This window comes from Corticium candelabrum, chromosome 5 (assembly GCF_963422355.1).
Source record: "Corticium candelabrum chromosome 5, ooCorCand1.1, whole genome shotgun sequence".
NCBI lineage: Eukaryota > Metazoa > Porifera > Homoscleromorpha > Homosclerophorida > Plakinidae > Corticium > Corticium candelabrum.
Genome location: NC_085089.1, coordinates 7,414,372 through 7,440,503, shown reverse-complemented (window position 1 = coordinate 7,440,503; position 26,132 = coordinate 7,414,372). Strand labels below are relative to the sequence as shown.

The 26,132-nt window shown below is 43.2% G+C and overlaps 7 protein-coding genes across 8 annotated transcripts; 4 read left to right on the top strand and 3 right to left on the bottom strand.

Annotated features, from left to right (window-relative positions):
- Positions 1-452: 452 nt before the first annotated feature.
- LOC134179794 (uncharacterized) lies at positions 453-4,068 on the top strand. The gene is made up of 16 exons (XM_062646751.1): positions 453-767; positions 833-908; positions 968-1,161; positions 1,226-1,348; positions 1,410-1,510; positions 1,569-1,680; positions 1,937-2,055; positions 2,120-2,253; positions 2,317-2,394; positions 2,466-2,616; positions 2,674-2,708; positions 2,783-2,850; positions 2,902-3,115; positions 3,207-3,315; positions 3,383-3,608; positions 3,687-4,068. Exons 1-16 carry the CDS (start codon positions 489-491, stop codon positions 3,855-3,857), a joined length of 2,190 nt encoding a protein of 729 aa, XP_062502735.1. The 5' UTR covers positions 453-488; the 3' UTR covers positions 3,858-4,068.
- Positions 4,069-4,876: 808 nt separating this feature from the next.
- On the bottom strand, positions 4,877-7,858 carry LOC134180030 (radial spoke head protein 9 homolog). Its single transcript, XM_062647094.1, has 6 exons — positions 7,587-7,858; positions 7,260-7,422; positions 6,949-7,075; positions 6,558-6,646; positions 6,434-6,491; positions 4,877-5,231 (listed from the first exon to the last, which is right to left on the bottom strand). Exons 1-6 carry the CDS (start codon positions 7,811-7,813, stop codon positions 5,071-5,073), a joined length of 825 nt encoding a protein of 274 aa, XP_062503078.1. The 5' UTR covers positions 7,814-7,858; the 3' UTR covers positions 4,877-5,070.
- A 219-nt stretch (positions 7,859-8,077) lies between these two features.
- On the top strand, positions 8,078-11,145 carry LOC134179484 (delta(14)-sterol reductase TM7SF2-like). Its single transcript, XM_062646387.1, has 9 exons — positions 8,078-8,841; positions 9,216-9,270; positions 9,335-9,526; positions 9,591-9,697; positions 9,893-10,012; positions 10,123-10,291; positions 10,488-10,568; positions 10,629-10,751; positions 10,811-11,145. The coding sequence occupies exons 1-9, from the start codon at positions 8,104-8,106 to the stop codon at positions 10,969-10,971; spliced, it is 1,746 nt and encodes a 581-aa protein (XP_062502371.1). The 5' UTR covers positions 8,078-8,103; the 3' UTR covers positions 10,972-11,145.
- On the bottom strand, positions 10,993-12,514 carry LOC134179486 (DDB1- and CUL4-associated factor 4-like). The gene has a single exon (XM_062646390.1). The coding sequence runs from the start codon at positions 12,412-12,414 to the stop codon at positions 11,143-11,145; it is 1,272 nt and encodes a 423-aa protein (XP_062502374.1). The 5' UTR covers positions 12,415-12,514; the 3' UTR covers positions 10,993-11,142.
- A 26-nt stretch (positions 12,515-12,540) lies between these two features.
- Positions 12,541-14,949, top strand: LOC134179485 (ataxin-10-like). Its single transcript, XM_062646389.1, has 13 exons — positions 12,541-12,650; positions 12,748-12,951; positions 13,150-13,250; positions 13,309-13,417; positions 13,474-13,554; positions 13,625-13,705; positions 13,768-13,845; positions 13,917-13,954; positions 14,019-14,149; positions 14,215-14,320; positions 14,376-14,524; positions 14,582-14,645; positions 14,704-14,949. Exons 1-13 carry the CDS (start codon positions 12,541-12,543, stop codon positions 14,895-14,897), a joined length of 1,446 nt encoding a protein of 481 aa, XP_062502373.1. The 3' UTR covers positions 14,898-14,949.
- Positions 14,899-17,071, bottom strand: LOC134179487 (peptidyl-prolyl cis-trans isomerase FKBP3-like). Its single transcript, XM_062646391.1, has 6 exons — positions 16,909-17,071; positions 16,299-16,400; positions 15,969-16,224; positions 15,453-15,523; positions 15,096-15,193; positions 14,899-15,037 (listed from the first exon to the last, which is right to left on the bottom strand). Exons 1-6 carry the CDS (start codon positions 17,008-17,010, stop codon positions 14,983-14,985), a joined length of 684 nt encoding a protein of 227 aa, XP_062502375.1. The 5' UTR covers positions 17,011-17,071; the 3' UTR covers positions 14,899-14,982.
- Positions 17,072-17,141: 70 nt separating this feature from the next.
- Positions 17,142-26,025, top strand: LOC134180180 (kinesin-like protein KIF16B). 2 transcript variants are annotated; one of them, XM_062647272.1, is made up of 29 exons: positions 17,142-17,413; positions 17,646-17,715; positions 17,778-17,867; positions 17,927-18,043; positions 18,103-18,135; positions 18,204-18,265; positions 18,371-18,489; positions 18,557-18,626; positions 18,680-18,752; positions 18,821-18,888; positions 18,944-19,044; positions 19,106-19,225; positions 19,301-19,398; positions 20,612-20,689; positions 20,758-20,811; positions 22,818-22,877; positions 22,938-23,057; positions 23,127-23,178; positions 23,429-23,563; positions 23,632-23,714; positions 23,776-23,867; positions 23,932-23,985; positions 24,071-24,508; positions 24,568-24,861; positions 24,937-24,994; positions 25,069-25,233; positions 25,424-25,513; positions 25,570-25,659; positions 25,720-26,025. In XM_062647272.1, exons 1-29 carry the CDS (start codon positions 17,367-17,369, stop codon positions 25,855-25,857), a joined length of 3,069 nt encoding a protein of 1,022 aa, XP_062503256.1. In that variant the 5' UTR covers positions 17,142-17,366; the 3' UTR covers positions 25,858-26,025. The 2 variants fall into 2 exon arrangements, with proteins under 2 accessions (XP_062503256.1, XP_062503257.1); XM_062647273.1 differs by lacking the exons at positions 17,142-17,413; positions 17,646-17,715; positions 17,778-17,867; positions 17,927-18,043 and having other exon boundaries at positions 18,105-18,139.
- The last annotated feature ends 107 nt before the right edge of the window (positions 26,026-26,132 follow it).

Sequence of the window (26,132 nt, the reverse complement as noted above, 5' to 3'; positions counted from 1 at the left end):
TAGTGTGTATATGTATGTATGTGTGTGTATGTACGAGGCCTGACTGGGAACTGCACTATTTGCGATAACAATAAAATTCATTCATTCATACGTGCAAACTGTATAATTGAAACAGATGAAGTGTCTTTACCTAGTCATGTCTAATTAAGGTTTAGGCACGTGACAGCACAAATCTAACCAAATTTAGTTTGCTAAAAGAGCAACAGCACTGAATATATAGATTATTATTGCAGCTGAGTACTGTATCGTTCGTAACGACAATGGCTACGTCTGGAGTTTTACTTCAGTGCATGACTGTGGAATCAGAATCATGAATGCAATTTCCTACAACGACATTTACTTTACATGCAATTAATTAACTTAACCCTTTGACGCTTACAAAACTGACTGGTTGGCGACCGGTGCACTAAAGTTAATTAATTAATTAATTAACTTAATTTGTGCAGCCGTCTATCTAGCGCGCTTTAGACATCTTGCAAAGTTCAGTGATGTTTCTGGTTGCACTGTTTTGTGCGTTAGTTTTTCATGTTGGCAGTGCTTCGCTGTCAGACGGTGATGATGGCGTGGATAGAATGGACGGAGACATAGCAGGCATGCCGATTACTCTGCAGGCCAACGACAAACCGTCGGTTTGCTCAAAAATGTGCGACTCCAATCCTCAGTGTGTTTGCTGGGCTTACTGCAAAGCAAACTGCTCCGGAGACCCGTCAGCACCGCTCTGTTACTTGAAAGACAAGCTCATGCCTCAATCACTAAATCCTTGCAGGGTAGACATGCAGGCATCTCAATCAATGGCTTTGTCACGTGATTACTCACTCGTTTGATTCTCCAGGTGTCAGGAGTCAAAAATGCAACCTTGTTGCCTTATGCTTTTAAGCCACTTCCAACAGGAGCAGTAAAGCCTCAAGGTATAAAAATTGTTAGTGAATTTGAATGAATGCCTACATGTGATTTTTTTATGTCATAGGATGGTTAAAGGAACAGTTACAGATTCAGGCTGACGGGTTATCTGGTCATCTTGCGTTGTTCTGGATTGATGTGGCGAACTCAAGTTGGATTGGAGGAAAAGGAGACACGGGACTGCACGAGAGAACTCCATACTGGCTAAACGGATTTGTGCCTTTGTCATACCAGTTGGATGAACCAAGTCTGCAGGCGCAGGTAACTAGCAATCGTTGATGAAGTTTCGCTCTGAATGTTAATTAATGTGTCCATAAATGTGGAGGTACATAAATACGTTGATTACATACTTGAACACCAAAGCTCTGATGGTTGGCTTGGACCCGAGGATGACAAAGATGGAAACATGTACTGGTCAAAGTTTCCAATGATGCTGGCTCTGCTGCAAGTACTCTACTTCATTTCTCTTTGTCTTGAATTTATACCATTGTGTTGTATACCTTATTTAGTATCATGAAGTGAATAGTAGTGACACCAGAATTCTTCCTGCAGTTATGAAATTTCTCCACACAGCACGTCAGAAGATGTTTACTGTTCCTCTAAGTGGATGGTGAGAGGAATAGAGTTGAGACTAGGAGAGTGGTGTGTTATTTGAAGAGAAATTCTAGGTCACAATATCGGTGGGAAGATATGGTTTTGTCCGTTCACTGGCTACTAGAAAATGGTAATACAGGCGAAGAGCAGTTTCTTTGGGATTTAGCCGAACAGGCCAAGCAACAGGTACGTGTGTTGTATATACGATGAGACTCCGCTTTTGTAATCATCTTGGATTGGATGCCCTACATTGAGCAGCACTTAGACAATTAAAAGCAGTTTTGCTTAGTTCCCAATAGCTGCCAGCTTACACAAGAGACTTACTAGATACCCACCTCAAACCAATGTAATTTGGTCCAAGGCTTGGTCACGAATGTGGGGTTCTAGGATACTTGATAATTTGTTTTTTATTTATTTAATCAATTCAATGTGATTGCTTTAGGGCTTTGACTGGAAGGGTTACTATGAAGGAAACGACTTTCCAACTGGTTCAGCAAGTAGTCTAAGCATGGCAAATCATGGAGTTAATGTCGGGCAGTCTCTCAAATCTGGAGCAGTTTGGTATAAGGAAAATTTAATGTGTTAGATATCGTTCATCTGATTTTGATTATGCACGCACCTGTAGGTATAGGCAGTCAAAAGATGATGCTGATCGAAACAGTTCATATCAGCGTGTTGAGCGTTTGTTTAAATACCACGGGCTAGCAAGTGGTACATTTGGTGCAGATGAACATTTGGCAGGGAATATGCCATCAAGAGGTCATCCTACTTTGTCACTAAACAGAGATCTCATCGTTTAAAATGACGCTTTATAAACTACAGGAACTGAGTTGTGTACTGTTGTGGAGGGGATGTTCTCATTTGAAACTCTATTTGCAGTCATTGGTGATCCTATGTTTGGTTAGTAGTTGTATATAAGCACCTGCTGTAAATTAATTAAGCAATCGGGAAATGTACTGTGTGGGTAATAGCTGAGCAGGCTGAAAAGATGTGCTACAATGCGCTACCTGCTACACTCACTCCTGACATGTGGGCTCATCAATACCTTCAAGAGGTGAATGAAGCTAACGCTGTACACATCGATCATCATGTCTGGGCTAGCGATGGACCAGATTCTATTCTGTAAACTTGACTGTACCATTTGACTTTAAATAAAGTGAATTATATTTGCATTTGCAGATATGGCTTGGAACCAAACTATGGCTGCTGCACAGGTTTGCCATATTAGATACGTACACGACAATCTACAGTGTCAGTTTGTTTCAATTTTACCAATAATTTTTGGTAGGAAACTTTAATCAAGGATGGCCAAAGTTTGTATCACACATTTTCTTACAATCACCAGATGGAGGCCTTGTATGCACTGTTACCACCGAGATGGAACAATTTTAACCGTCGGTTCTTTAGATTTTGTCAATGATAGCACCTTGTGTCGTCACTGCTATGACATCAGATGGTTCTAAGCAGATGGTTTCTGTGGATACAATGTATCCATGGGACGGTGGTGTTTCCATCACGGCTCAAAGCAGTTCCCCCTTTCCACTGTATGTTCGAATTCCTTCTTGGGCTACTGGCACCTCAGCGACTATCAATGGTGGAAAGCCCCAAATGGTAGAAGCAGGTATGACATTGAATGCTCTACCCATTGTTCCACATGCTTGATTCAATTTGTTGTTGCATTTAAAATACAAAAATTATGTTTACACTGATAGGCCAGTTGTTCAAAGTACAGTGCTCAGGGACAACTAAAGTGATGCTGAACATCAACATGACATTACGAGTGGAGAGGCGGTTTAATCAAGCTGCTTCTATTTACAAAGGGTTTGTTGATGTATCTGTCAATGAGTGTAACTTTAGAGTGCAACTTGTGTGTAATGTCTTAATGTAGACCTTTGTTGTATGGTTTGGAGATTGGTGAAAACTACACGGCTCTCCGCAGCTATGACTTTAACAGTAAAGACTACCAAATCACAAACACTACTCCTTGGAACTATGCCCTCCAATTGGACGACGACAAACATCCTGAAATGAATCTGGAATTTATGTACCGAGGTCTGCAGTCCGATCAACCTCCTTTCTCTATAACTGGATCACCAGCTATGATCAAAGCTAAAGTATGTGGTATAATCACTGCCTGCTGTGTGTCTTGGTACTAAACTGGTATGCATAGTCGTATTGTGTTTCTATCACAGGGACGTTTACTCCCTGATTGGCAGCTGGATCTTGGTTCTGCTGCGGCGCCTCCTGCAAGTCCTGTGACATCTAACCAGCCTGTGGAAGACATCACTTTGCTACCATTTGGTGCCACAGAGCTGCGTATTGGTGAGATACCAACACTGAAACCCACAGGAAGAGAAGGTTGAACGCCAGTATGTCAAAGTGCTGATTGTCTTCCATTGCTGTCAAGTCACATTAGTAGATTGTATGGTTTTCTAACTATTGTTTTCTGTCATTTGTTACCAGTAAGAACTTGATTATCTGAACCTCTATGCAAAGACTCTGCATACTAGGTGTTTGGATTAGAAATCTGTTGGCATTGCTTTCCGTAATCCATAACACAGTGCATGAAACCAATGCAAGCAAGCAAACAACTCCCACGCACATCTTTGTAGCACTAGCTGTTAGTGCTGCAGCCCGAGATGATAAACAAGAGCAGAACAACCAACCATGCATATGTTTGAAGGATTCCCTATGGGTCAACTGCACAGTTTTTAGAGCGAGGTTTCAGGCAGTTAATGTCTCTTTCATACTCTGTTTGCTACTCGTACTCTTGGAAAACACCGGTGACCGTCTGCTTATACATCATTCGTGATTGTTAAATGGAAGGTGTGCTAATACATCTGTTGTTAGTATATAACAGCACTATGATTGATACCCCAGGCCTTGACTAGAATGCCTCTTCTGTTGAGACAGTTTGATTTAGGGCATCTGGGCAGTTCAAAATTATCATAATTGGAACTCTGACTTTCTTTCTAGAATTATGTCACTATATGTCAATGTGATGTGATCTTTACCAAGTCTCTCAATCAATTTGTGAGTAGAATCAGATTGTCTCATTGCAACTGCTTACACATTTGTGTGCTGTCCAATCTATGTAAGTTGAGTATATATAGTCAGACCTTGTAACTCCAACCACGTCTGCCCCATGAATTTTTGTTGAACTAACGCGACTGTCGGGTTATTGGTACAAATACAGTGACCATGTAAAATGGTTTCACGTGTACACTTGTCAGGTAGTGAGGGTCTTGGATTATTGAATGTCGGAATGACGAGGTCTGACAGTATCAACGTGTCATCAGCAAGGCCGCTCTTACCAGGACTTTTGCATCTTGGTAAGAGCAGTCTTGTTGACAGTTACAAGCAATCGGTAAGAGCTGGAGAACTATGGCTTACATCATCATATTTGTACACCAATTGGTACACATATCAGGACACTTTTATAGTCAACTGTATATGTAACATGTCACTACATGTCTACTAGTGACAACAAACTCTACATGTTTATTCTATTTACTGTATTTGTTGTTTTCTTGTAAAGCAGTTAGAAGCAAAATGGCCATCCATCGCGTACAGAGTCTACAGCATGAATGGCAAGTCTTGGTTCTTCTGGCCAAATCCAGTGTAGAATGAACCGAAGCTGTTTGTATTGGGGATATGGTAGGATACGTAGCCTATCCACCAGAGGCTTCTCAACACGGCTATCTGACCACCCTGCTCCAATTGCAAACTCCAACAACCTACAGACAATTTGTAATTCAACACATTCACAATAACATCTCAACGGGACGATACAATCTGATTGAGAAATAGTTGTTGATGTAGAAAAGGGGCAGTATGTTGTAATATGGCACTTTTGTGTTGTAAGGGCACTTCTTTGCAGCTAGACAGGCTGTGTTTTGAGTTACAATCCTTCCAGTACATTGTGCTAGTCAAGTTGAAATCAGTTGATTGTATGGTGATAACAAGGAATGCTTAGGTGTATCACAATTATTTGTGTCTTCTAGTGTTTTATGGGTAAATAATCCAGTCTGAGCTAATGGTCAGATTGGTCAGCCATTTGACTACAATTTTTCACTCTAGCAAACGAGACTGGCTGTTTGTCGCTAATGTGACTTCCTCCTGACCAGCAGTATCTGAACCCTACATGATAGACAGTCCACATGCCTACAGAAGAACAATGCTGCAGAGGTGCAATTAAATCTTGTTAACTACTGGATTAGAGATTGTGATATATGCCTCTAACAGCTAAATGACACCAAACGCCAGGCTTTATTTGGAGTGAGTTATTGCTACTACAGAGTTCTCCATTGCAGTGTACATGTTGTCACAGGAAATGATTGTGTGGGATATCCAACAAGGGATACAGTATTTTATCGATCCTAGCAAGTTAGGAGGTAGACCAGTATGTTGCTTTGATAACTGGAAGGGCTTTTGTTAGTCACAGTTTGTGTAAAGGCATTCAAGGCTTGGTGTGGTGTGGTGTGTGTGTGTGTGTGTGTGTGTGTGTGTGTGTGTGTGTGTGTGTGTGTGTGTGTGTGTGTGTGTCTGTCTGTCTGTCTGTCTGTCTGTCTGTCTGTCTGTCTGTCTGTCTGTGTCTGTCTGTGTGTGTGTGTGTGTCTGTGTGTGTGTGTGTGTGTGTGTGCATGTGTGTGCGTGTGCACGCATGTGTCTGTGTGTCTGTGTGTGCGTGTGTGTGTGTGTGTGTGTGTGTGTGTGTGTGTGTGTGTGTGTGTGTGTGTCTGTGTGTGTGTGTCTGTGTGTGTGTGTGTGTGTGTGTGTGTGTGTGTGTGTGTGTGTGTGTGTGTGTGTGTGTGTGTGTGTCTGTGTCTGTGTGTGTGTGTGTGTGTGTGTGTGTGTGTGTGTGTGTGTGTGTGTGTGTGTGTGTGTGTGTGTGTGTGTGTGTGTGTGTGTGTCTGTGTGTCCACATCACGAAACTAACCTTTTGGTATATCATGTTCAATGGAGTCTAAAAAGTCGATTGATTTATCAAGGTTTGCCTACAAGGATAAAACAACATGTCCAGTTAGCTATTGCTGCAATATCATTCCAAAAAATTGACATACTTTCTGAATTATAGTCTTTTTCTCAAGCTCTTCTGCTGCTCTGAAGTGAAGATAAGAACTGAGATTTGATGCAGCAGCCAGAGACAAACCTTTAGCAAGACAACAAGTACTGAGTGTGTGTATGTATGTACAGTGTGTATGTATGTATGTATGTACAGTATGTGTGTATGTATGTATGTACAGTGTGTATGTATGTATGTATGTACAGTGTGTATGTATGTATGTATGTACAGTGTGTATGTATGTATGTATGTACAGTGTGTATGTATGTATGTATGTACAGTATGTGTGTATGTATGTATGTATGTATGTATGTATGTGTTTGGCATTATAATAACACATGGTAATACTAATTGGCAACAACTAGCTGTTATGATGTCAAACTGTCTACCTCGAAATGATCTGTTTTGAATCACAATTCCATCGGGATCCTTGGCATATGTCCCACGAGGCACTACGGCAACATCATGACTTATAGCCTCCACAACGGCCACCAGTCTTTCCTCCTCTTTCACAACCTAATCCCAGACTGAGTTCACATGATGTACACTTTTACTTCAATCACACACACACACACACACACACACACACACACACACACACACACACACACACACACACACACACACACACACACACACACACACACACACACACACACACACACCACACACGTACTGCACACACAAATGTACAACTCACCACTGTCTGTCCAGATGCGTTTGGATCTGAGTTATTCACTGGCGGCTCAATGTACTCTGCTTCATAGGCTGCGTCACCCATAAAGCGTCCTTCAACTTTCAATGCTCGTGCTCTAGCAGCATCATCAAGTTTTGGTAACTGAGCCCATTTTCGACAGTCCACGCTAATAAAATGAGAAGAATGATCATTAATTAATTAATAAGTCAAAGAGCGTAATGCAGGTCAGATGCCTAAATATATTATTTGACAAACAGATAAAGTAAACAGAGCAGAGAAACAGACAAAAACCAATTATTCAAGTGTTGCATTTTAGACTACAAAACTTGCCTATAATGATATTTCTTTTCCATAAGTTGCTCAACCCCGAATCCTTGAGCTATAAAGTATTCCCCTTGAATTCCAACTATTCTGCCCCATAATTCCACGCGACGGAACTTCTCGCGGTTCTTGAGAAGAAGGAGAGAGTTTTTAAGACTTGCCTTCTGCTCTGTGCTAAGTATCACACCGCTGCTGCCAAGATAGTCAAGGTCCAAATGGAGACGATCAGTATCCATGCTTGTCTTTGGGTTGTTATAGTGACTTATCCGGGAGTTGACATGCAATGTCCCGTAGGTATTATGTTACTAATAATTTAGTTTGTTTTATTAAACTTTTTGGCAAAACCGCACATAATTAAAGCATTAATAGTATCAGTTAGAGCTTGTGTACTTTATAATCATGTCTACGTGTCGGGTTGTTGCGCGTTTAATCCGGGACACTAACAATAACACACCCTTCGCTGATTGGTCCGTTATCAATCACGCGCCTAGTTTGAACTAGCAACTGTGTTTGTGTATGACATGTAATGGCTACAAGAGGTAGACCACAGAATAAGGCGCAACATCAACCCGGCGACAAAGTCTCAGTGTTCTACCACAACACCCAACGCTGGCGCCGAGCCGAAATCCTCTCGACAGACGGCACCCTCAACGAATCCACAATAAAATACAAAAGGGACGGAATCGAGGAGACGGTGAGCAACGAAAACCTAAAACCCGTCCAAGAAGCAACTCCTCGACGTCGAAGATCAAGATCTAGATCAAGAAGCCGCTCGAGGTCACCAGCTCGAGCAGCGACGCCAAGAAAAAAACCAACGCCGTCACCAAAACGAGGCCTAGCGAAGGTCATAGCTGTGGAGCAGTCAAGTTATTCGGAAAGCGAGCCAGACATGCCGGTAGTAATCAAGCCGGTAACGCGCGCACAGACAGCGGAAACACTCGCTGAAAAAGCGTCCGAATCACGACCGACCGAGTCGGGAACGGTTGAAAAACCAATGGCAGTAGACGATGTGAAGAAGTTGCTCGCTCCTAGGACGACTCATTATGAGTTTATGGGTCCGATTGGCGTGTTTTTCATGCTCCTAGGGCTGCCAACCACAGTCTACTATCTCTATTTTGCTTGCAATGCGGCGTCCTGTTCGGTGCGAGATGTTGGCAACGTCGAATTTCCCGAGTGGAGAGGCTTCGTCAGCTTGGAGGCGTTCTGCTTGTTTCTCGGATGGTTCGTGTTGCAGTGCTTTCTCTACGTGTTGCCAGTTGGAAAGGTGAGTTGTTTGTACTAAAACGTGAATGTCAATGCATGGGTTGCTAAGTTGTTTACATTAGAATTTGACGTGGAATTCAAAGTTTAGTAAGGACACTTTTGATGTATTAGAATGTATCTAGACATAGAGATGCCACGTTTGACTAGAAATATGCTCAAACTTTGCTTAATTAATTAAGTTAGTCATGTGCAAAGTGGGTTTGCTTGATTTTGTTTGCACTACTAACAAATAGATGGGCTAAATTGCTAATTTTTTATAACATTAGTATGAATTCAAAGTTGATAGAACTTTTTAGGATATGATTTTTATTGTTGGTATTCATATTTATTATGTACACATTTCTATTGTTATTATTGTTTGGTTTGTATTGTTAGGTGGCTCAGGGCGGAAAGCTCAGAACTGGACAGCAGTTGGATTACAGACTCAATGGTTGGGTTGGATATTAATCTTATGTCTGCTATTGATTTCTCATGTGTTGACTTGACTGTTGTAGCTTTCTTTGCATTGGTGATCAGCCTGGTCGTGATCGGATTGCTACACTTAGCCGGATATCGACTGTCAATCGTGTACGATCGCTACTTGGAACTGATCACTGCAGCTACCGTTTTCTCACTTGTATTAAGTGTGTTTGTCTATTGGCGATCGCACAGGAAAGACGCTCTACTAGCTGAAGGTGGCAACACGGGTAAGTGGAAAATAGGTATGTATGTGTATTGAGTATATTAGTGATACGTTTGTAACATGTAAAGGGAATTTTGTTTATGACTTCTTTATTGGTCGTGAGTTAAATCCTCGTTTGGGTGTTATGTTTGACATCAAAGAGTTTTGTGAACTAAGGCCTGGTCTCATCGGATGGGTTTGTCTTTGATTTTTACACACACACACACACACACACACACACACACACACACACACACACACATACACACACGCATGTGCACGCACACACACACACACACACACACACACACACACACACACACACACACACACACACACTTCTCCAGATCTTTGAATTATCGGTTGGTAGTGACTATATTTTGTATTATAGGTTGTGATTTGCATCGGGATGGCCATGAAGCAGTGGGAGCTGCATGGCTATGTAACACCATCAATGATTCTTCTGTGTGTATTTCAATTTCTGTATATTGCTGATGGTCTTTGGTTTGAAGTAAGTTATCTGTGCATTTGTTTACTGTCTGAATATATAATGTGTAACCTTCTGTGTGTAAGAGAATCCATTTGAGGCTACAAATTCATGTTGATATATTTGCCATTTAGCAAGCCATTCTAACTACAATGGACATCACGACAGACGGGTTCGGTTTCATGCTTGCATTTGGTGACCTCGTGTGGGTACCATTCACTTATACATTGCAAGCTCGATACCTTGTTGATCATCCCGTGGAGCTGTCATATCTACAGATTGGAGCCATCTTGACCATTAAGGGTAATACTATTAACAGTAAATTTTATGGTGTGTGTGTGTGTGTGTGTGTGTGTGTGTGTGTGTGTGTGTGTGTGTGTGTGTGTGTGTGTGTGTGTGTGTGTGTCACTGTGTGTGTGTGTGTGTGTGTGTGTGTGTGTGTGTGTGTGTGTGTGTGTGTGTGTGTGTGTGTGTGTGTGTAATTTGTCTTTGTATTTAGCCATCGGCTACGTGTTGTTTCGTGGCGCTAACTCTCAGAAAGACAACTTTCGTCGTGACCCCAACAGCCCAAGCAGCAGAAGTCAGCCATTACTGTGTAACTTGATTTACAATTCTTTCAAAGTCTTTCTCTCTCAACTAGAACTGAAAACTCTGCCAACAGCACGTGGTACTCATCTGATCATCTCTGGCTATTGGGGTATCGTGAAGCACCCAAATTACTTGGGTGACCTGTTGATGGCTCTCGCTTGGTGCATGTGCACAGGTAAAGTCGACATCACTAGATTGATAATACTTCTTCGTATAGTCGAGATCTCATTCCAGGATACATGCACATTACCACGTATTTCTACGTGATCTATTTCACCATCCTGCTAATACATCGGGCAAGTCGTGACAATGCCATGTGCCGTACCAAGTACGGTCGTGATTGGGATGCTTACTGTGCCAAGGTCCCGTACAGAATCTTTCCGTACATCTATTGAGGAATACGAGTGAAGCGGAATAGAATAAGCTTATGACTCATTGTAAGTATGCACGACAGTATCGCGCTCACGGGCTGTGGTTGTTAATTTTCTTATTTAGCAACTTGTGGTGGTAGCATGTTTCTGCATCTAGTTATATATTAATCCCTTATAATAAATGCGTAGCAATCTCTATATTGTGTAGCAATGAATGCTAGTGTCTGTAGACGTCAAAAGGCCTGGAGTCGTTCCACCAAGATTGTTTCCATATGTTACACATGGTATCTGGTCTTCTTTGATTGGTTTGCCATTCTCTAGCTCTAATTCGGGTACGAACTGATGTATCGGCTGTGAGTTACGTATGTCCCATATTCGGATGACATGATCTTGTCCTGAAGCAAAGACAAGAGTATCTGCATCGTTTGTACAGAACGACAACTGTCTGTGTGTTCCCACGTGTTGTTTATACTGTAATACATGTTTGCCGACTCTGAAATCATACATGTTAAGTTGTCCATTCAAACCCATTGCCAGAACATAGTTCTCATCTCTTAGCATCTTTAATGATCCGACTGATGATTCCATACAGAAACTTGAGAATGATCTTGTTTTATGTTTCGCTCGCAGATCCAACGCACAAACACTGCCGTTTCTATATCCGGCTACTAGCACCGGTGACCTTGCCATGAACTCGATGCAAAGTACTTCAGACTTTTGCACGACAACTGGCAATTTTGTAATGCTATTTGCTTCGGTGTCATACAGAACTATTGATTTGCCTGATGTTCGAGTCATTGCCACTTCAGTAGGCCGAGTCGTGTTCCTCTGCCAAGAGCAATGAGTAAAGCGACTACCTGCCATTAAACGTGGTACTTCCCTCATTGGTCTACAATTTTTGTCAAATAAGACTGCTGGGAACTGCTCTGCTACCACTATTCCAACAGGTGAAGACGCTTCACAAAGATGTGGTCTCAAAGCCACATGCTTTATTCCCAATTCGCTGTTCCATATTCGATGGTCTGTAGTATGCATCAACTCGAGGCTGTCTGGTGATACTTCAAAGCAATTAAGGCAACCACAAGCAACGAAAAGTCGAGTCTGTGATGCATCTAACAAGATTTGATTTGGAGCTCTACACCAACCATCACAAAGCACAGTTCGAGGGCGCATGCCTAGAACTCTCTTCTTTGTTACTTCGTTCTGCCAAGCACGACCGTGATAAGACGCGTTTGTTTCTCTTTTTCTCAAAAGAGTTGGGATTCCTTCGAGGCGGTTGTTGGTGGAATGGTTGCTCTGTGATTTTTGATGAATTTCTCGTCTCTTGCGTATCTCTTCTTCTTCGGCTATTAACTCCCATGTCAGCGGGTTGTGCATGTTGTGACCCGGTCGCACGCGAAAGTAGCGACGCTTCGTTGGATCATAGTAGAAACCAGGAATATTCTTCACTCTATCTTGCCTTGCCATGCGGATGTGTTGTACATGTACACCTGTGATCAGCCTGTAGTCTCGCGTAGCCAGACTCTACAGCCGCGTCATACTGTAGTCATGCGCAGAGATAAGAGTATACTATAGGTACATCGGACTACACAAATGGAATCGCTGCAAGAGATGTTGAAAATGTCATCTCAAGAGTTTGACTGCAAAATCGTCATCCAATGTCTTAGAGAGTATGAGCAAAAGTTGAGAATAGATCAAAACAGGTAGGCTCAATCTAAGGTGGGTAGGTATGTAGCATTTTCGTTCTAAAAATGTGTATAGGTCCAAATTTGATTGATAATTGAATTGTTTCTGTTCCAGACTGGGCATTCAGTTGGAGGATTTCGCTGCTCTAGAGACCATCTTGACGTTTCTGACGGATCGAATTGCATTTTGTAGATCTGTGGACTTGTCAGTTAGTGATTTGTGGAATGAATGGGATCTACTGCTGCAATGTATGACGTATTGCTTTCGAGTGGTGCGAAATGCTTGTGTTGAAAATTGCACTAATCAGGATATTGCTTTGTGAGTCAACTGAAAAATTAATTGATAGATAGAACTATGGAATTCACTGTGTGGTGTGGTGTGGTGGTGATGGTGTGTGTCTGTGTCTGTGTCTGTGTCTGTGTCTGTGTCTGTCTGTGTCTGTGTGCATGTGTGCACATACTTGTGAAACTGGTGTTTTTGCAATGATGTATCCTTGCTCTCTGAATTTTTGTGTAGACAATGTCATCTTCATGAGTCAGCCATCAAGATTCTCTACTTGGTTTTCACTGTACAAGATACTGTTATCTCAGTTCACACACTCAACCAAGACAACAGAGGTAATGAAGTAATGCAAATCAGTAAATTTTGTGTAGCTGTTTATGTTGTCTCGTATAGGGATTTTTGTGGCACTTCAAGTTGGTATCCAAATGCTAGGCAATCTTGTAACACAGAACGACACCAATAAAGACTCAGTTTGGAAATCGTGTTATCCAGGGTTTGTGAGGTAAACAGTTTGCTGCAATAGATTTGAATGACACGGCTCATTCTATTTGTGAAAAGACATGTTTTGAACTGCGCCGATACGAAAGCAATGGAGTACATGTGTATGGTCATTTACAACTGTCTAGATAACAAACGAGGGTACTAAGCCACTGCATGCTGCCTAATGGTATAAACACACTGGATCTCTTCTTGATGTTATTGACTATAGGAGACAGTTGGCTTGCGCCGATTGTAAAGATATTAGGGAAGGCATCATAAGACTTTCTCGTTCAGGTGACGCAGAATGGAGGTCAGTATTTGCGACGTCACGATAAGCTACATACAAGTCACTGCATGAATTTTGTTAATTAGTTTATTGGTTTTGGACCAATTGATTTGCCTTGGTCATTTCCCAGTACTCGTGGATGCAACAACAGATACAAATGCTAGGTATGGAATGTCTAACAAATTTTATATTTTAGTCAATATAAATACGTATAACCACGGCAACTATTTGCCAGGGTAATATTGCTTGACATGTTGGCACAATTATTTTCTGGTGAGTCGATCATAACTTTGATTCTTCTCTTCTCTGTGAATTATCAATCATTTAATTGTAACAGGCACATCCCAACCTATGGCCACAGCAACTCAAAGCTCGGACATATCAAAGATTGGAGAAGATACAGTCAATACTGTTTCCAGCCTGTTTTCATCAACTGCAGTCAATAACAGTAGTAGTGACAACAGCAGTGTAAGCTACTGTTGACACTCTCTGTAATCATCAGTATCTATATCAGTTGCATACAAAATGTCTAGTTACGGTTGACCGAGTGTCTGGTTCACACTTTGTGTTGCCTATCGGCTGACGAACGTATTCTAGTTTTCGTTCAAGCTCAGCAGGATGTGTTGATAAAGGCAGTATGTAAGAAATTTGAAAAACAGATTGTGTTTCAATAAATGACCAACACTTTCTATAGCTCTTTTAATATCAATTGTGACCAATGCCTCTGCTCAAGAAAAAGTTGCCGCGACTTCATTACCTGTTGACTGTGGCTCATCGATAAAGCGTGATTTAGTCAGACTTATTGGAAATTTGTGCTACCAGAATCAAACCAATCAGTGCAAAGTAGTCACACATGTAATCTATTTATACATACTGGTGAGTGACAGTTACGTATGTCAGGTGCGAGAGATAGGCGGAATACCTGCCATTCTGAGTGCGTGCAATATCGACGATTCAAATCCATGTAAGCTGTAGTGCAATGTAATTTGGGTGTTTAATTGTATGTCCGTGTTATTGTTCAGTTATCAGAGAATGGGCAGTGTTTGCCATTCGAAATTTATGTGATGGAAACGTAGAGAATCAAGCCTTGATTTCACAGCTGGAGCAACAGGGCATGGTTGATAGTCCATTATGGAATCAGCTTGGACTTGAAGTGTCTATAGGACCAGACGGTACACCAAAGGTCAGGACAAAGCGACCACAGAGTGAGACATAAATCAATGTTATGGACTTGTATTATTGTAACACAAGAGAGAACAATCGGTAAGGCAACAGCAATGTATTGTACTTGTTCACTTCTCTCACTCCACGCTAACCAAGTCAACCTCGAACTGTAGCGTCGCATTGGCTGGAATCCTGTGTAACACAAGAGTTGAGTGCATGACATTCCAACACGACAGACTGTCTACGGTACTTTGCATCTGGTAGGCCCTTTTTTCCGTAAGCCCATTCTGGTTCAATTACGAGTTCGGCCTTCTCTCCCATGCTCATTGTCAGTAATGCTTCATCCCACTAGAGACAGCAAGATGAGATACTGTAGGAAACTGCTTGTGAATGATAGATGGTAAGCCATGCAAACAGACATTAGATCCTCTATAATTCCTGTCATTCAGTTGAGCATGCTTTATGACTCAATAGAACAGGCATGGCACCCGTGTTCACAATATTCATCATGTAGTCCAGATGTTAATTATTGTAAATGAGGAATACGGATAACAAGTGTAGTTAAAATCATTAATTAATTATGTTGGCTTGTGGAATTGCCACTTACTCCTCTTATAACTTTGCCTTGCCCAACTTTAAATTTTAGTGGCTCACCACTGCCTTTCTTTTTCTTGGATCCTGCAAACAGAGCGTAGATGTGAGGATCCAAATAGGCATACAATGAAGTAGTGTGTGTGTGTGTGTGTGTGTGTGTGTGTGTGTGTGTGTGTGTGTGTGTGTGTGTGTGTGTGTGTGTGTGTAGATGGAAAAGCTGCATGAATGTTTGTACAATCTCCATTATTACATGCCTGTTGGTCTATATTTGTTTTGTGACATTAAACCAAGTGGTTGTTGAATCAGAAGCTACAGTGAAAACACACATAGTGTCAGTTGTCATCTCTTTGAACAGTCAGTCTCCAAGACTATAGCTAAATGTCTTGTAGTGGCCAAAGGCAAACTTGTCATATCATTATATTTGTTTGTTTGTCTGTCTATTGTGTTCGCAATTTGCCATACAATGTGTGTCCATCTATTTACTAAAAGCTTTGTGAGCGTTTATGACAAAGAGAAATATTAACTTTACCCGCTCCACCAATGTTTGTATCAAAGACTGTTCCATCTGTGAGCATTCCCTTGTAAAAGCACCCAACAGTGTCTCCTTTTTGAGGAAATGTTGAGCCATTTCCTTTCTTTAATATTTTCTTTGTGTACCGTGGAGGTTCAGCTTCCTTGTGAGAGCGAGCAGCCTTTTTGTCTTTAACTGTCGTTTTGGCTACCTTCTCTGTCACCGCAGCAACAGCAGCAGTCTCTTCGTCTTCTTCGCCTGCAGTCTTGAATGCCTTAGTTGTCAAACATATACATACCATCCATATTAACCTTATATTGTTATACTATTGATGGTGATTATATGAACCTTGGTTGCAAAAAGACTTTTATATGCGGCTATTAGGTCATCCTTCTTTGTACATTTTGCAATGCTTGCCAACTTTCCATGCAGTTTTCTTTCCCGAAGAAACTAGAATAAATCTGCGAGTTATGAATCAGTAAACCGGCTCTCTATCTCTATATCTACAGACCTAGAGAGGCACTACACACACACACACACACACACACACACACACACACACACACACACACACACACACACACACACACACACACACACACACACACACACACACACCTGCTGATAATTTAAATCTCTAGCCTTGAGCACAATCAGTTACTATCAACTATATTCAAGTAGATAATTTCTCTACAAGCCATGCAGAGACCTTTCCTACAACAAAAAAAGGATAAACTGTGCGTTTACAAAGTTTCCAATGCGATGTCTTCAAAATTTGTTGGTTTAATTAATAATAATATCAGAGAAGTGATTAAGTAAATACTTAGCAACTCTGCTATAGCTAAACTAAATAGATTTCCATACCGGGCGTGTTATACAAAGACACACAATAGAACCGGGTGAATGAAATCGACACCAACAAGGCATGCAGACAACAAGGAAAGTGTCGGGGCTCCACCTTCGTCGACGCGTGCTCCTGAACGAATTGCAGAATGTCTTTCTTCGACACTTCGTCTGATTTGAGCTGTTCGTCTGTGTAAGGAGGACTCGGCTCTGACATGACGCAACCCGCACCGTCTGCACAGAGTGCCCTACCCAGTACCAGCCTACTAGACCAGCCTCGCAGCGCCAGACCAAACACATGTGTTTGAATGCAGTTTTTCTTGGTGACATGCGATACATTATATGGTTAGCGATATCTCTTGCCGTACACGTAGTTCCAACACCTGTCCTCTCTCAGTGCGAAGTCACAGCAAAGAAACCGCGAAACAACCACCCTTGTTTGGTGTCGTGTGTGCGGTGTGCTTATCAGGAAGTCGATATCACGTGCTTGACACACCGATTGCAATAAACTGAACGCCCCGAGTGTGAAAGTCTCTCCGAGTGATGACTAACTCTTGAAGCAAGTCGTCTGCCATGTCTTCGGTTAAAGTGGCCGTCCGTGTACGGCCGCTGAGCGGCAGGTAGGTCTGGTACAGGTAGGCTGCGCGCACGCTCACCTCCATGTTGGTGTTGACAATGGAACACCGTGCGTAGTGCATTTTGGAACGACGTTGCCTGATGCTTATCGAAATTGACACGGAATGCATGCAGTCGGTTGTAGCTGCAATGTCGGACAAATCACCTAGAGTGTGCAATTGCGTGTAGTTTCCGTGTTCGATGATTTCCGATCGGCTAAATGTCCGTGTCGTGCAGGGAGGTGGACATGGACGCCGAATTCGTCGTCTCTATGGATGGCCGCACCACGAGCATAACGAACATCAAGGTGCGATTGCTACAAGAATGATAGTGTAGAGAGATACGGACGTGTCATTGATTAAAACGTAGGCCGAGCGCGATCGCTTGAAGACATTTTCCTACGACTTTGCCTACTGGTCGGTGAGTGGTGGAGACCGGAACTTTGCATCTCAGCAGCAGGTCGTTTTCCCTTCTTTGCGCGATCAAACTCTTTATGTCAGGTGTTTTGCGTGTTCTAGGTTTTTGAGGATCTGGGCAGAGGTGTGATCGAAAGCGCGTTTGAAGGATACAATGCATGTATATTTGCGTATGGACAGACAGGATCGGGAAAGACTTACACGATGATGGGCAACCCGGTCGGTGCTGCTTATTGGCATAGAAACTGACAACTTGAGGTTTCGTGTTTTATTTGTAGGAGGATATTGGTCTGATTCCACGGATATGCGATGTGGGTGAATGAAGAAGGAGCATGTACATGTGTAGTAGTTGTGACATGTGTTATTCTCTGGTTATTAGGGGTTGTATCAGTTGATTGCTGACTACCAGACGGAAGGACTGTCTTGTCGAACTGAAGTTAGGTGTGGCCATTTTATTGGATTGGTTGCATTTAATTGGTTCTAATTTATTAATCTATTTAATTAAGTGCAATTAATGTTGTGCATGTGGATTCTCTCTTTATATAGTTTTTTGGAAATCTACAATGAACGGGTTCGCGATCTATTTCGGCCTCATGGACAGTCTGTGAAGTCGACTCATGGCTTACGAGTGAGAGAACATCCGAAAACTGGACCCTATGTGGAAGGTACTTAAAATAAATAAATTTTAGTACAAAATAGGAAGGTTTTTAATGACATGGTCGGCTGTTTCAGGTTTGACGAAACATGTAGTGTCTGATTATGCGGCAATAGAGGCACTGATGCAGATGGGAAATAATCGAAGGTGTGGTCTCTTGAAATGCGTGTGGTTGCCAAGTCTGATTTCTTTGTGTGTAGAGTGACTGCAGCAACAGCAATGAATGATGTTAGCAGTCGCTCTCATGCCATATTTACCATTACGTTCACACGAGTGAGAGACTATTTGTACTCGAAATTTTTTGTCGTGTTCTCGTAGTTTTGATGGTTGCTGTTTTGCAGGCTCGATTTTGTGAAGGCTTGCCGTCTGAGACAGTCAGTCGAATCAACTTGGTTGACTTAGCTGGAAGGTATGGATCAGAATTGTTGAGTGGGTAGGTTGTTGTATTAATTTGCGCTTTGTAGCGAGCGAGCACATGCTACAGGAACTACTGGAATTCATCTGAAAGAAAGTGGAAAAATAAATCGTTCTTTGGTGACTCTAGGATTAGTCATATCAGCACTTGGTATCTGATCTTTATTGTTGTCTTTGATGGATACACAGTGATGCAGTATGCAATTATACAGCTGAATTGTCGTCGTATTCTGGACAAGCGAGGAAGGTTTTTGTTCCATACAGAGATTCTATTTTGACGTGGCTCCTCAGAGAGAGCTTAGGAGGCAACTCTAAGACAGTGATGATTGCCAGTAGGTAGCAGTATTTGATTGTAGTCTAGATTGTAGGTATATCAATTTTTAATTAATATGATATTTTGTTGGCAGACATCTCTCCAGCTAGTTGCAACTACGGTGAATCATTGTCCACACTGAGATATGCCAGTCGTGCGAAGCATGTTCTGAACAAGCCGACTGTGAATGAGGTGTGTGGGTGTGGGTGTGGGCGTGGGCATGGGGGTACGGGCGGGTGAGGAGGGGGAAGGCGGGTGGGGAGGGGGCGGGGAGGGAGGGGGCGGGGAGGGAGGGACGGGGAGGGGAGGGGAGGCGGGGATGGGAGGGCGGGGAGGGGAGGGGAGGCGGGGATGGGAGGGCGGGGAGGGGAGGGCGGGGAGGGGAGGGGGAGGGGGAGGGCGAGGGCGAGGGCGAGGGCGGGGAGGGGTAGAGAGGGGGAGGGAGGGGTAGAGAGGGGAGGGAGGGGTAGAGAGGGGAGGGAGGGGTAGAGAGGGGGAGGGAGGGGTAGAGAGGGGGAGGGAGGGGTAGAGAGGGGAGGGAGGGGTAGAGAGGGGAGGGAGGGGTAGAGAGGGGAGGGAGGGGTAGAGAGGGGAGGGAGGGGGTAGAGAGGGGAGGGAGGGGTAGAGAGGGGGAGGGAGGGGAATGGGTGGGGTAGATGGGCAGGGAGGGGCGGACGGGCAGGGGAGGGGAAGGACGGGCAGGGGAGGGGAAGGACGGGCAGGGGAGGGACGGGCAGGGGAGGGGGAGGACGGGCGAGGGGGGAGAATGGGCGGGTGGGGAGGGGGAAGACGGGCGGGGGAAGACGGGCGGGGGAAGACGGGCGGGGAGGGGAGTGGACGGGCGGGGAAAGACGGGCGGGGAGGGGAGTGGACGGGCGGGGAGGGGGAGGATGGGCGGGGAGGGAAGAGGAGGGCAGACGGGCGGGGAGGGAGGACGGGCGGGGAGGGAGGACGGGCGGGGAGGGAGGACGGACGGGGAGGGCGGATGGGCGGGGAGGGCGGACGGGCGGGGAGGAGGAAGACGGGCGGGGAGAGGAGCGGATGGGCGGGGAGGGGAGCGGACGGGTGGGAGGGGAGCGGACGGGCGGGGAGTGGACGGGCGGGGAGGGGAGCGGACGGGCGGGGAGGGGAGCGGACGGGCGGGGAGGGGAGCGGACGGGCGGGGAGGGGGTGGACGGGCGGGGAGGGGGTGGACGGGCGGGGAGGGGGTGGACGGGCGGGGAGGGGGTGGACGGGCGGGGAGGGGGTGGACGGGCGGGCGGTGTGTGTGTGTGTGTGTGTGTGTGTGTGTGTGTGTGTGTGTGTGTGTGTGTGTGTGTGTGTGTGTGTGTGTGTGTGTGTGTGTGTGTGTGTGTGTGTGTGTGTGTGTGTGTGTTGCACATTGTTGTATTGGATGTTTGTTAAGGATCCGAATGTGAAGTTGATTCGAGAGCTGAGAGCTGAAATAGAGAGACTAAAGTCGTTACTGGCATCTGGACAAGTGGTATGCTACATAATGTAGTGACCACCTCTAAAGTTATGTTTTCTGCAGTTCTGTTTGTTTGGTTACAGGGCATGACGTCCTCTCCATCTGTAGCGGCACAACTGCAGCAGAATGAAGAGCTGGTACTGTTTGTTGTAATAATGTCATAAAGTATGTTATGCTTGCAAGCCAGTTGGTAATTTGCTTATGCACTAAGCTTGACAAGTGACGTACATAAATACATCTTTAGCTGCATGAGCCTGGTTGTTGTAATGAACTTCATTAATTTTAGTTTAGAATTCTAAATTGGATGTTAAAGGGGAACTCGCACGCAAAACAAGTTGCTTTTAAGAAATAGCTTTGTCCTCGAGAAGTTTAACGGTACCCTAGTCGCCAGCCAAAGTGACTGCATAAGGAGAAATCGCATTTCGAATGCTTCCAGACAACGATGCGATGCGCGTGAGGTATGATGTCACTGGATGTCGACCTGGATTGTTTTGTATTGGAAAATCTCGAATAGCACGACACGACTTTCTACATCAAATTGCCTAATTGGAGACAACACTTGAACATTTACCTTCACTCTGAGGTAGGTGTAGTTTTGTAGCGATAAGCGAAATATGCTGGAGGCATGCGCGTAGGTTTGGAACTTCGAGGAAACACTTCATCAACTTCCGCTTTGCTGTGTTACCTTAGTTTACTTCTCTTCTAGTCGATTTGAAGTTTTCTAACTCCGATTTGAGATATCTAATGTTCATTAGTATGCCGTTGATTTGTAAAGTTTGTCGTAAACGTGCCGGGAACGTAGAAACAAGTCTGTTTAGATTTCCATTGGATCGAGTGTGGTTCAGAGAGTGGATTTTGCGTTTGAAGCTAATAGGGAGGCAATCGGACCACCTTTCAGAGTAAGTGTAGATCATTGCTTTGAGAGAGATTTCAATGTAGAGCTAGTGAGCGGGTTAGGATTAGGGTTATAACAGATGTAAGAGTGTTGTAGTTTCCTACCTGTTCCAGTCTTTTTAGAGCATTACATGTCAAAGCGGAAGTTAATGCGATGTATCCTTGAAGTTTCAGACCTAAGCGCAAGAGAAGTCATGACGAATGCCTTCAGTGTTTTTCTCTCATCGCTACAAAGCTGCACCTACTTCACAGTGAAGGTGAATGTTCAAGTGTTGTCTCCAATCAAGCGATTGATGTAGAGAGTTGCTTTGCTCCAATTAAGGTTTTCCGGTACAAAACGATTCAGGTCGACCTCCAGTGACGTCATGCCTTGCATCTTCTGGGAGCATTCGAAATGCAATTTCTCCTTTACGAAGTCATTTTGGCTAGCAACTAGGGTTCCGTTGAACTTCTCGAAAGCAAGGCTATTTTTCAAGAGCAACTTGTTTTTGCATGCGAGTTCTCCATTAACATTACTAGCAAGCATTGCCAAGAGTTACTATAGTAATTTGCATTCAATTATCCGTGGCTGTGCAATAACATGAAAAACTAAATAATGTACATGGTATGCAGTTGGGCAGCTGTTCAAATATTATTATTCATCAGCTGTCTAGATGCAATAAATTTGCAATTAATCTTGAAGTTAGCATAATTAGTTAGCAGCGTGTGTGTTGTACGTTTGCTTTGCACTAATCTTGGTGTCCCACGTTTTTGCAGATGTTTAATTGCGAGCCAACTAAGTCTACATATCTAGAAAGTTTCCGACACCTTGCTCCACCCCTTGGTTTACCTGGTGAACTTTGTAAGGTGCACATCCTGCGTGATACCATGCAACACTTCCATCTAGTTGCCGATATTTAGCTAATCAAAGAGCTCAAATTTCACTACTTATCCCCTTCCCACCATGGTTGAATCAATCATTTATTGTTCAGCTGAAACGCGAGTGAGCATCATAGAAAGACGTCATGAAAGAAATGTGTGCAGTTTTGACTTTACGTATCAAACTAAAAGAAATATTGCTATGAATTTGGTACTTTTATGACAAAACCTTGGATAATTGAATGGATAATTGAATGCCCAATTGGATAATTGAACACAAAATACTATATAGTAAATAGTAGATTGTATAAGCCTTGGAAAGTTTGAGTTATAGAGTGTGCTTTTTGTCATTGGTTGTTATTCTCGTTCATGTAACAGTGTGTTCTTGTAGGCTGCAAAGATGACTCGAGAGTGGGCGAGTCGATGGCAAGAAACGCAACGGATTATGGAGGTTTTTAATGTTTTGTGATCAGTTGGTGAAGGAAACATGCTGAAGTCCTCTACATTTCAGGACAAGGAACTGGCGTTGAAACGAGAGGGTGTGGGTGTATTGGTTCACTCTGATGTACCACATCTTGTATGCATTAGTGATGATCCGTTGAGCACCGGTGTGGTCCTCTATCATTTGCAGGTAGAACATCTGTGATTTGTAATGTTGCAATTGCTGGTGGTATTAACTGTAATTGAATTACTTGAATAGGAAGGATTGACTCGCATTGGCCGGGGGAGTGCAGAGTGTCCTCAAGACATCAGTAAGAATGTGTTGTTTGGTACAGTATTTATATGTATTTAATGTACTTGCCTGTTTGCACGGTGTATATGTATTTACAGTGTGTGTGTGTGTGTGTGTGTGTGTGTGTGTGTGTGTGTGTGTGTGTGTGTGTGCGCGTGCGCACGCGTGCATGCTTGTGCATGTGTTCGTGCATGTGTGTACTGTAGATGTATATGTGTACTGAGTATACATACAAAAATATGTATTTGTATATTATTTGTTTTAATTAGTTCTTACTGGTCCCGGAGTAGAGCTTGAGCATTGTGTGTTTGAGTATGATGGCAACACGGTACATCTTCATCCAGTCGCTGGCTCTTGTTTTATCAATGCGACTCGTGTCACTGAGCCAGTAGATTTAAATCAAGGTATCGATATCGTAGCACACAAACGATTTGTGATATTCTTTATTGATTTTGTTATAACTAACCAATAGGAGACGTTGTTATGTTGGGTAAGTCTCATTTGTTTCGATTCAACAATCCATTACAAGCATCGAGACTGCGAGCAGAGGGCATGGTAATGAGCACATGCAGCTGCATTTGGAGTGCAATGCTTTATTGTTGTATGTGGTTTATAGGGACATCATGTGTCAAAGCGGTTCTCATTCTTTGCTAATGAAGATGGAGAAGGTGACTCTGGTTTTTCAGAATCAGCAGGATTCATTCCACTGTGTGTACAGTATTAGTGTTTTTGATAGTAGTTATTGTATGAAGAAAGATTATGGTTTATCTAGTGTTGAGTTGGAAAGGAGACGAAAAGAAGAGACTAATCGTCTAGAAGAAGCAAGGTGTGACATGTGATTGTCTTCAATGTAATTGATTTGAAGTAGATATTGTTGTTTATTTAATTGCTGTTTGTTGTATTTGCTATAGATGTCATCTTGAACAGTTGAGGTTGGCAACAGAACATCTTGAAGCAGAATTGTTTGACAAGCAGCAACTCATTCATCAAGAGTCAACGAATGGAATTCATGAGTTGAAACTATGTGTAGACTGTCAGACTGTTGGTGACGATCAGAATTCCTCCATAGGCAGTAGCTTGCTGTCTGTGAGCAGATCCATATCACCTTTCTCTAATGAATATTCTCCTGACAAATTTGGTCACGATTTTCATCTTGCTAACAGCAGTTTTGTAACAATCAACAACTCGTGGTCAAAGTGGCACGTTGACAAGGCTGTGCAGACATTGGTAGACCTCGGTGTTCCGGAGGCAGGAGTTCAAACAGTCTCCACTTTAAATCATGTTGAAATCCAGACTTCTGGTGAGTGGCTTAACATATCTCTGGAGAAGCTGCATCTGGAAAAAGAAAGGTAAGCTGTAGTGTACTATACATTTTGTTTAGATGTTAGTGTCATTGATTTTTACTTAGCATTGCAGAAAAAGATGCCTACGAGGCTCAGCTTGAGGAGCTAAGAATGAAGCTTACTGGTTTGCAAGACCAGGTTCAGGAGGAAGAGCAGCAAAGACAGCAGCTGGAGATAGAGCGAGATCGACTGGTTCTACTGAATGAACAATTAAGATTACACGAAGAAAAACAAAGAGAAGAATCAGAAAAGCTGCAGATGAAGCTCAAGCATGAGTTAGATAAGTTGCAGCTTGCACATGAAGTCGAGGTGACTCGTATGCGCAAGGAGATTATTACTGAAAGAAGGCGACAGATACGGTGTGTACATGAATTATGATGTGTGCCATTTGTTTGTAGTTTCTGTTGTGTATTGTCTGACTTGTTACATTCTAGGGACTATGCTCACTTTCAAGCTCGTGCTGAATCAGACAAAGACACCTGTGGTGCATTAGTAAGTCAGCACAAGACTGTGTTATGTCTTGGGTCGATTTCAATACTTGTTGTGTGTTACGTGACTTTTTGCAGACTGTTGATGATACGAGCTTTATCCACTTTGACATCGACTCTAAAGACACATCGAGAAGTTCTACACCTGTCAATTTGCCCATGCCAAAGCTAATATTGGTTGGAATCCCTCAGGCAATACTTCGGACGTTGCAACGGGACATGTACCACGTCTATCAGATAAACGTATGTAGCTCACATTGTAGTGTCTTGTGCAGTCTTGAGCTACACTGTAGCATAAATTATATCGTGCATGTGGAGTGAAGAGTGGTGCAGTAGGAGCGTTTGACTGTAGTAGGTCTACTCTTGCATGTATTCAGATTTTGCATTTCGGTTTTATTATTAGATTTAGTATTCTTTGTTTCTCTTTTTATAGCTAAAGGTTGCTGGAAGCATGTGGTTTGTTGAGAGGAGGTACAAGCAGTTGGCCGAGTTTCATTGTCTTCTGAGACGTTGGTTTCCTCCAGTAGGACATTTTCTGCTGTCGTTTGTGTTTTTTGTTTGATTTACTTTTGTGTGAAGGTGTCTACTATCGACTCTTACTTTCCCCCAACAAAATGGTTTGGAAATAGAGATCCACTCTTTGTGGAAAAACGGAGACGCCAACTGGAAGTAAACACAAAACTATTGTTGCCTTGTATTAGTGTTTGTACGCACTGTGTTTTCTTGAAGTTGTTTTTGAAGCTGGCTCTACACTTGTGCTCTCAATTGGCCGAGTGTGAGCTCTCGACTCTTGTCAAAAACCCGATGACTTTGACGAAGGAAGCATTCTGTAAGGTGTTTCCTTTCTTTGATACAAACTGGGGATAAGACATCAGCTGCAGCTATATACAAGAAAACTTGCATTCTGGTTCATACACAGAGTCATAAGCTTTCAGGATATATCTCCATCTATAGTTAGCTAGACAGCCGTAGAAGAGAATATTTTGAGAGTAGACGTATTGTAACATTAGTGCAGCTTATATTCTCGCAAATCGATGTGTGCGTTGTTGTCCAGAGCGTAATAATTGGTAGCCTCGTACCCAGGCGCGCAAGAGGGCCTGGGTACGAGGCTAAATAGTTGGTCGCAATAACGATCTCCCGTA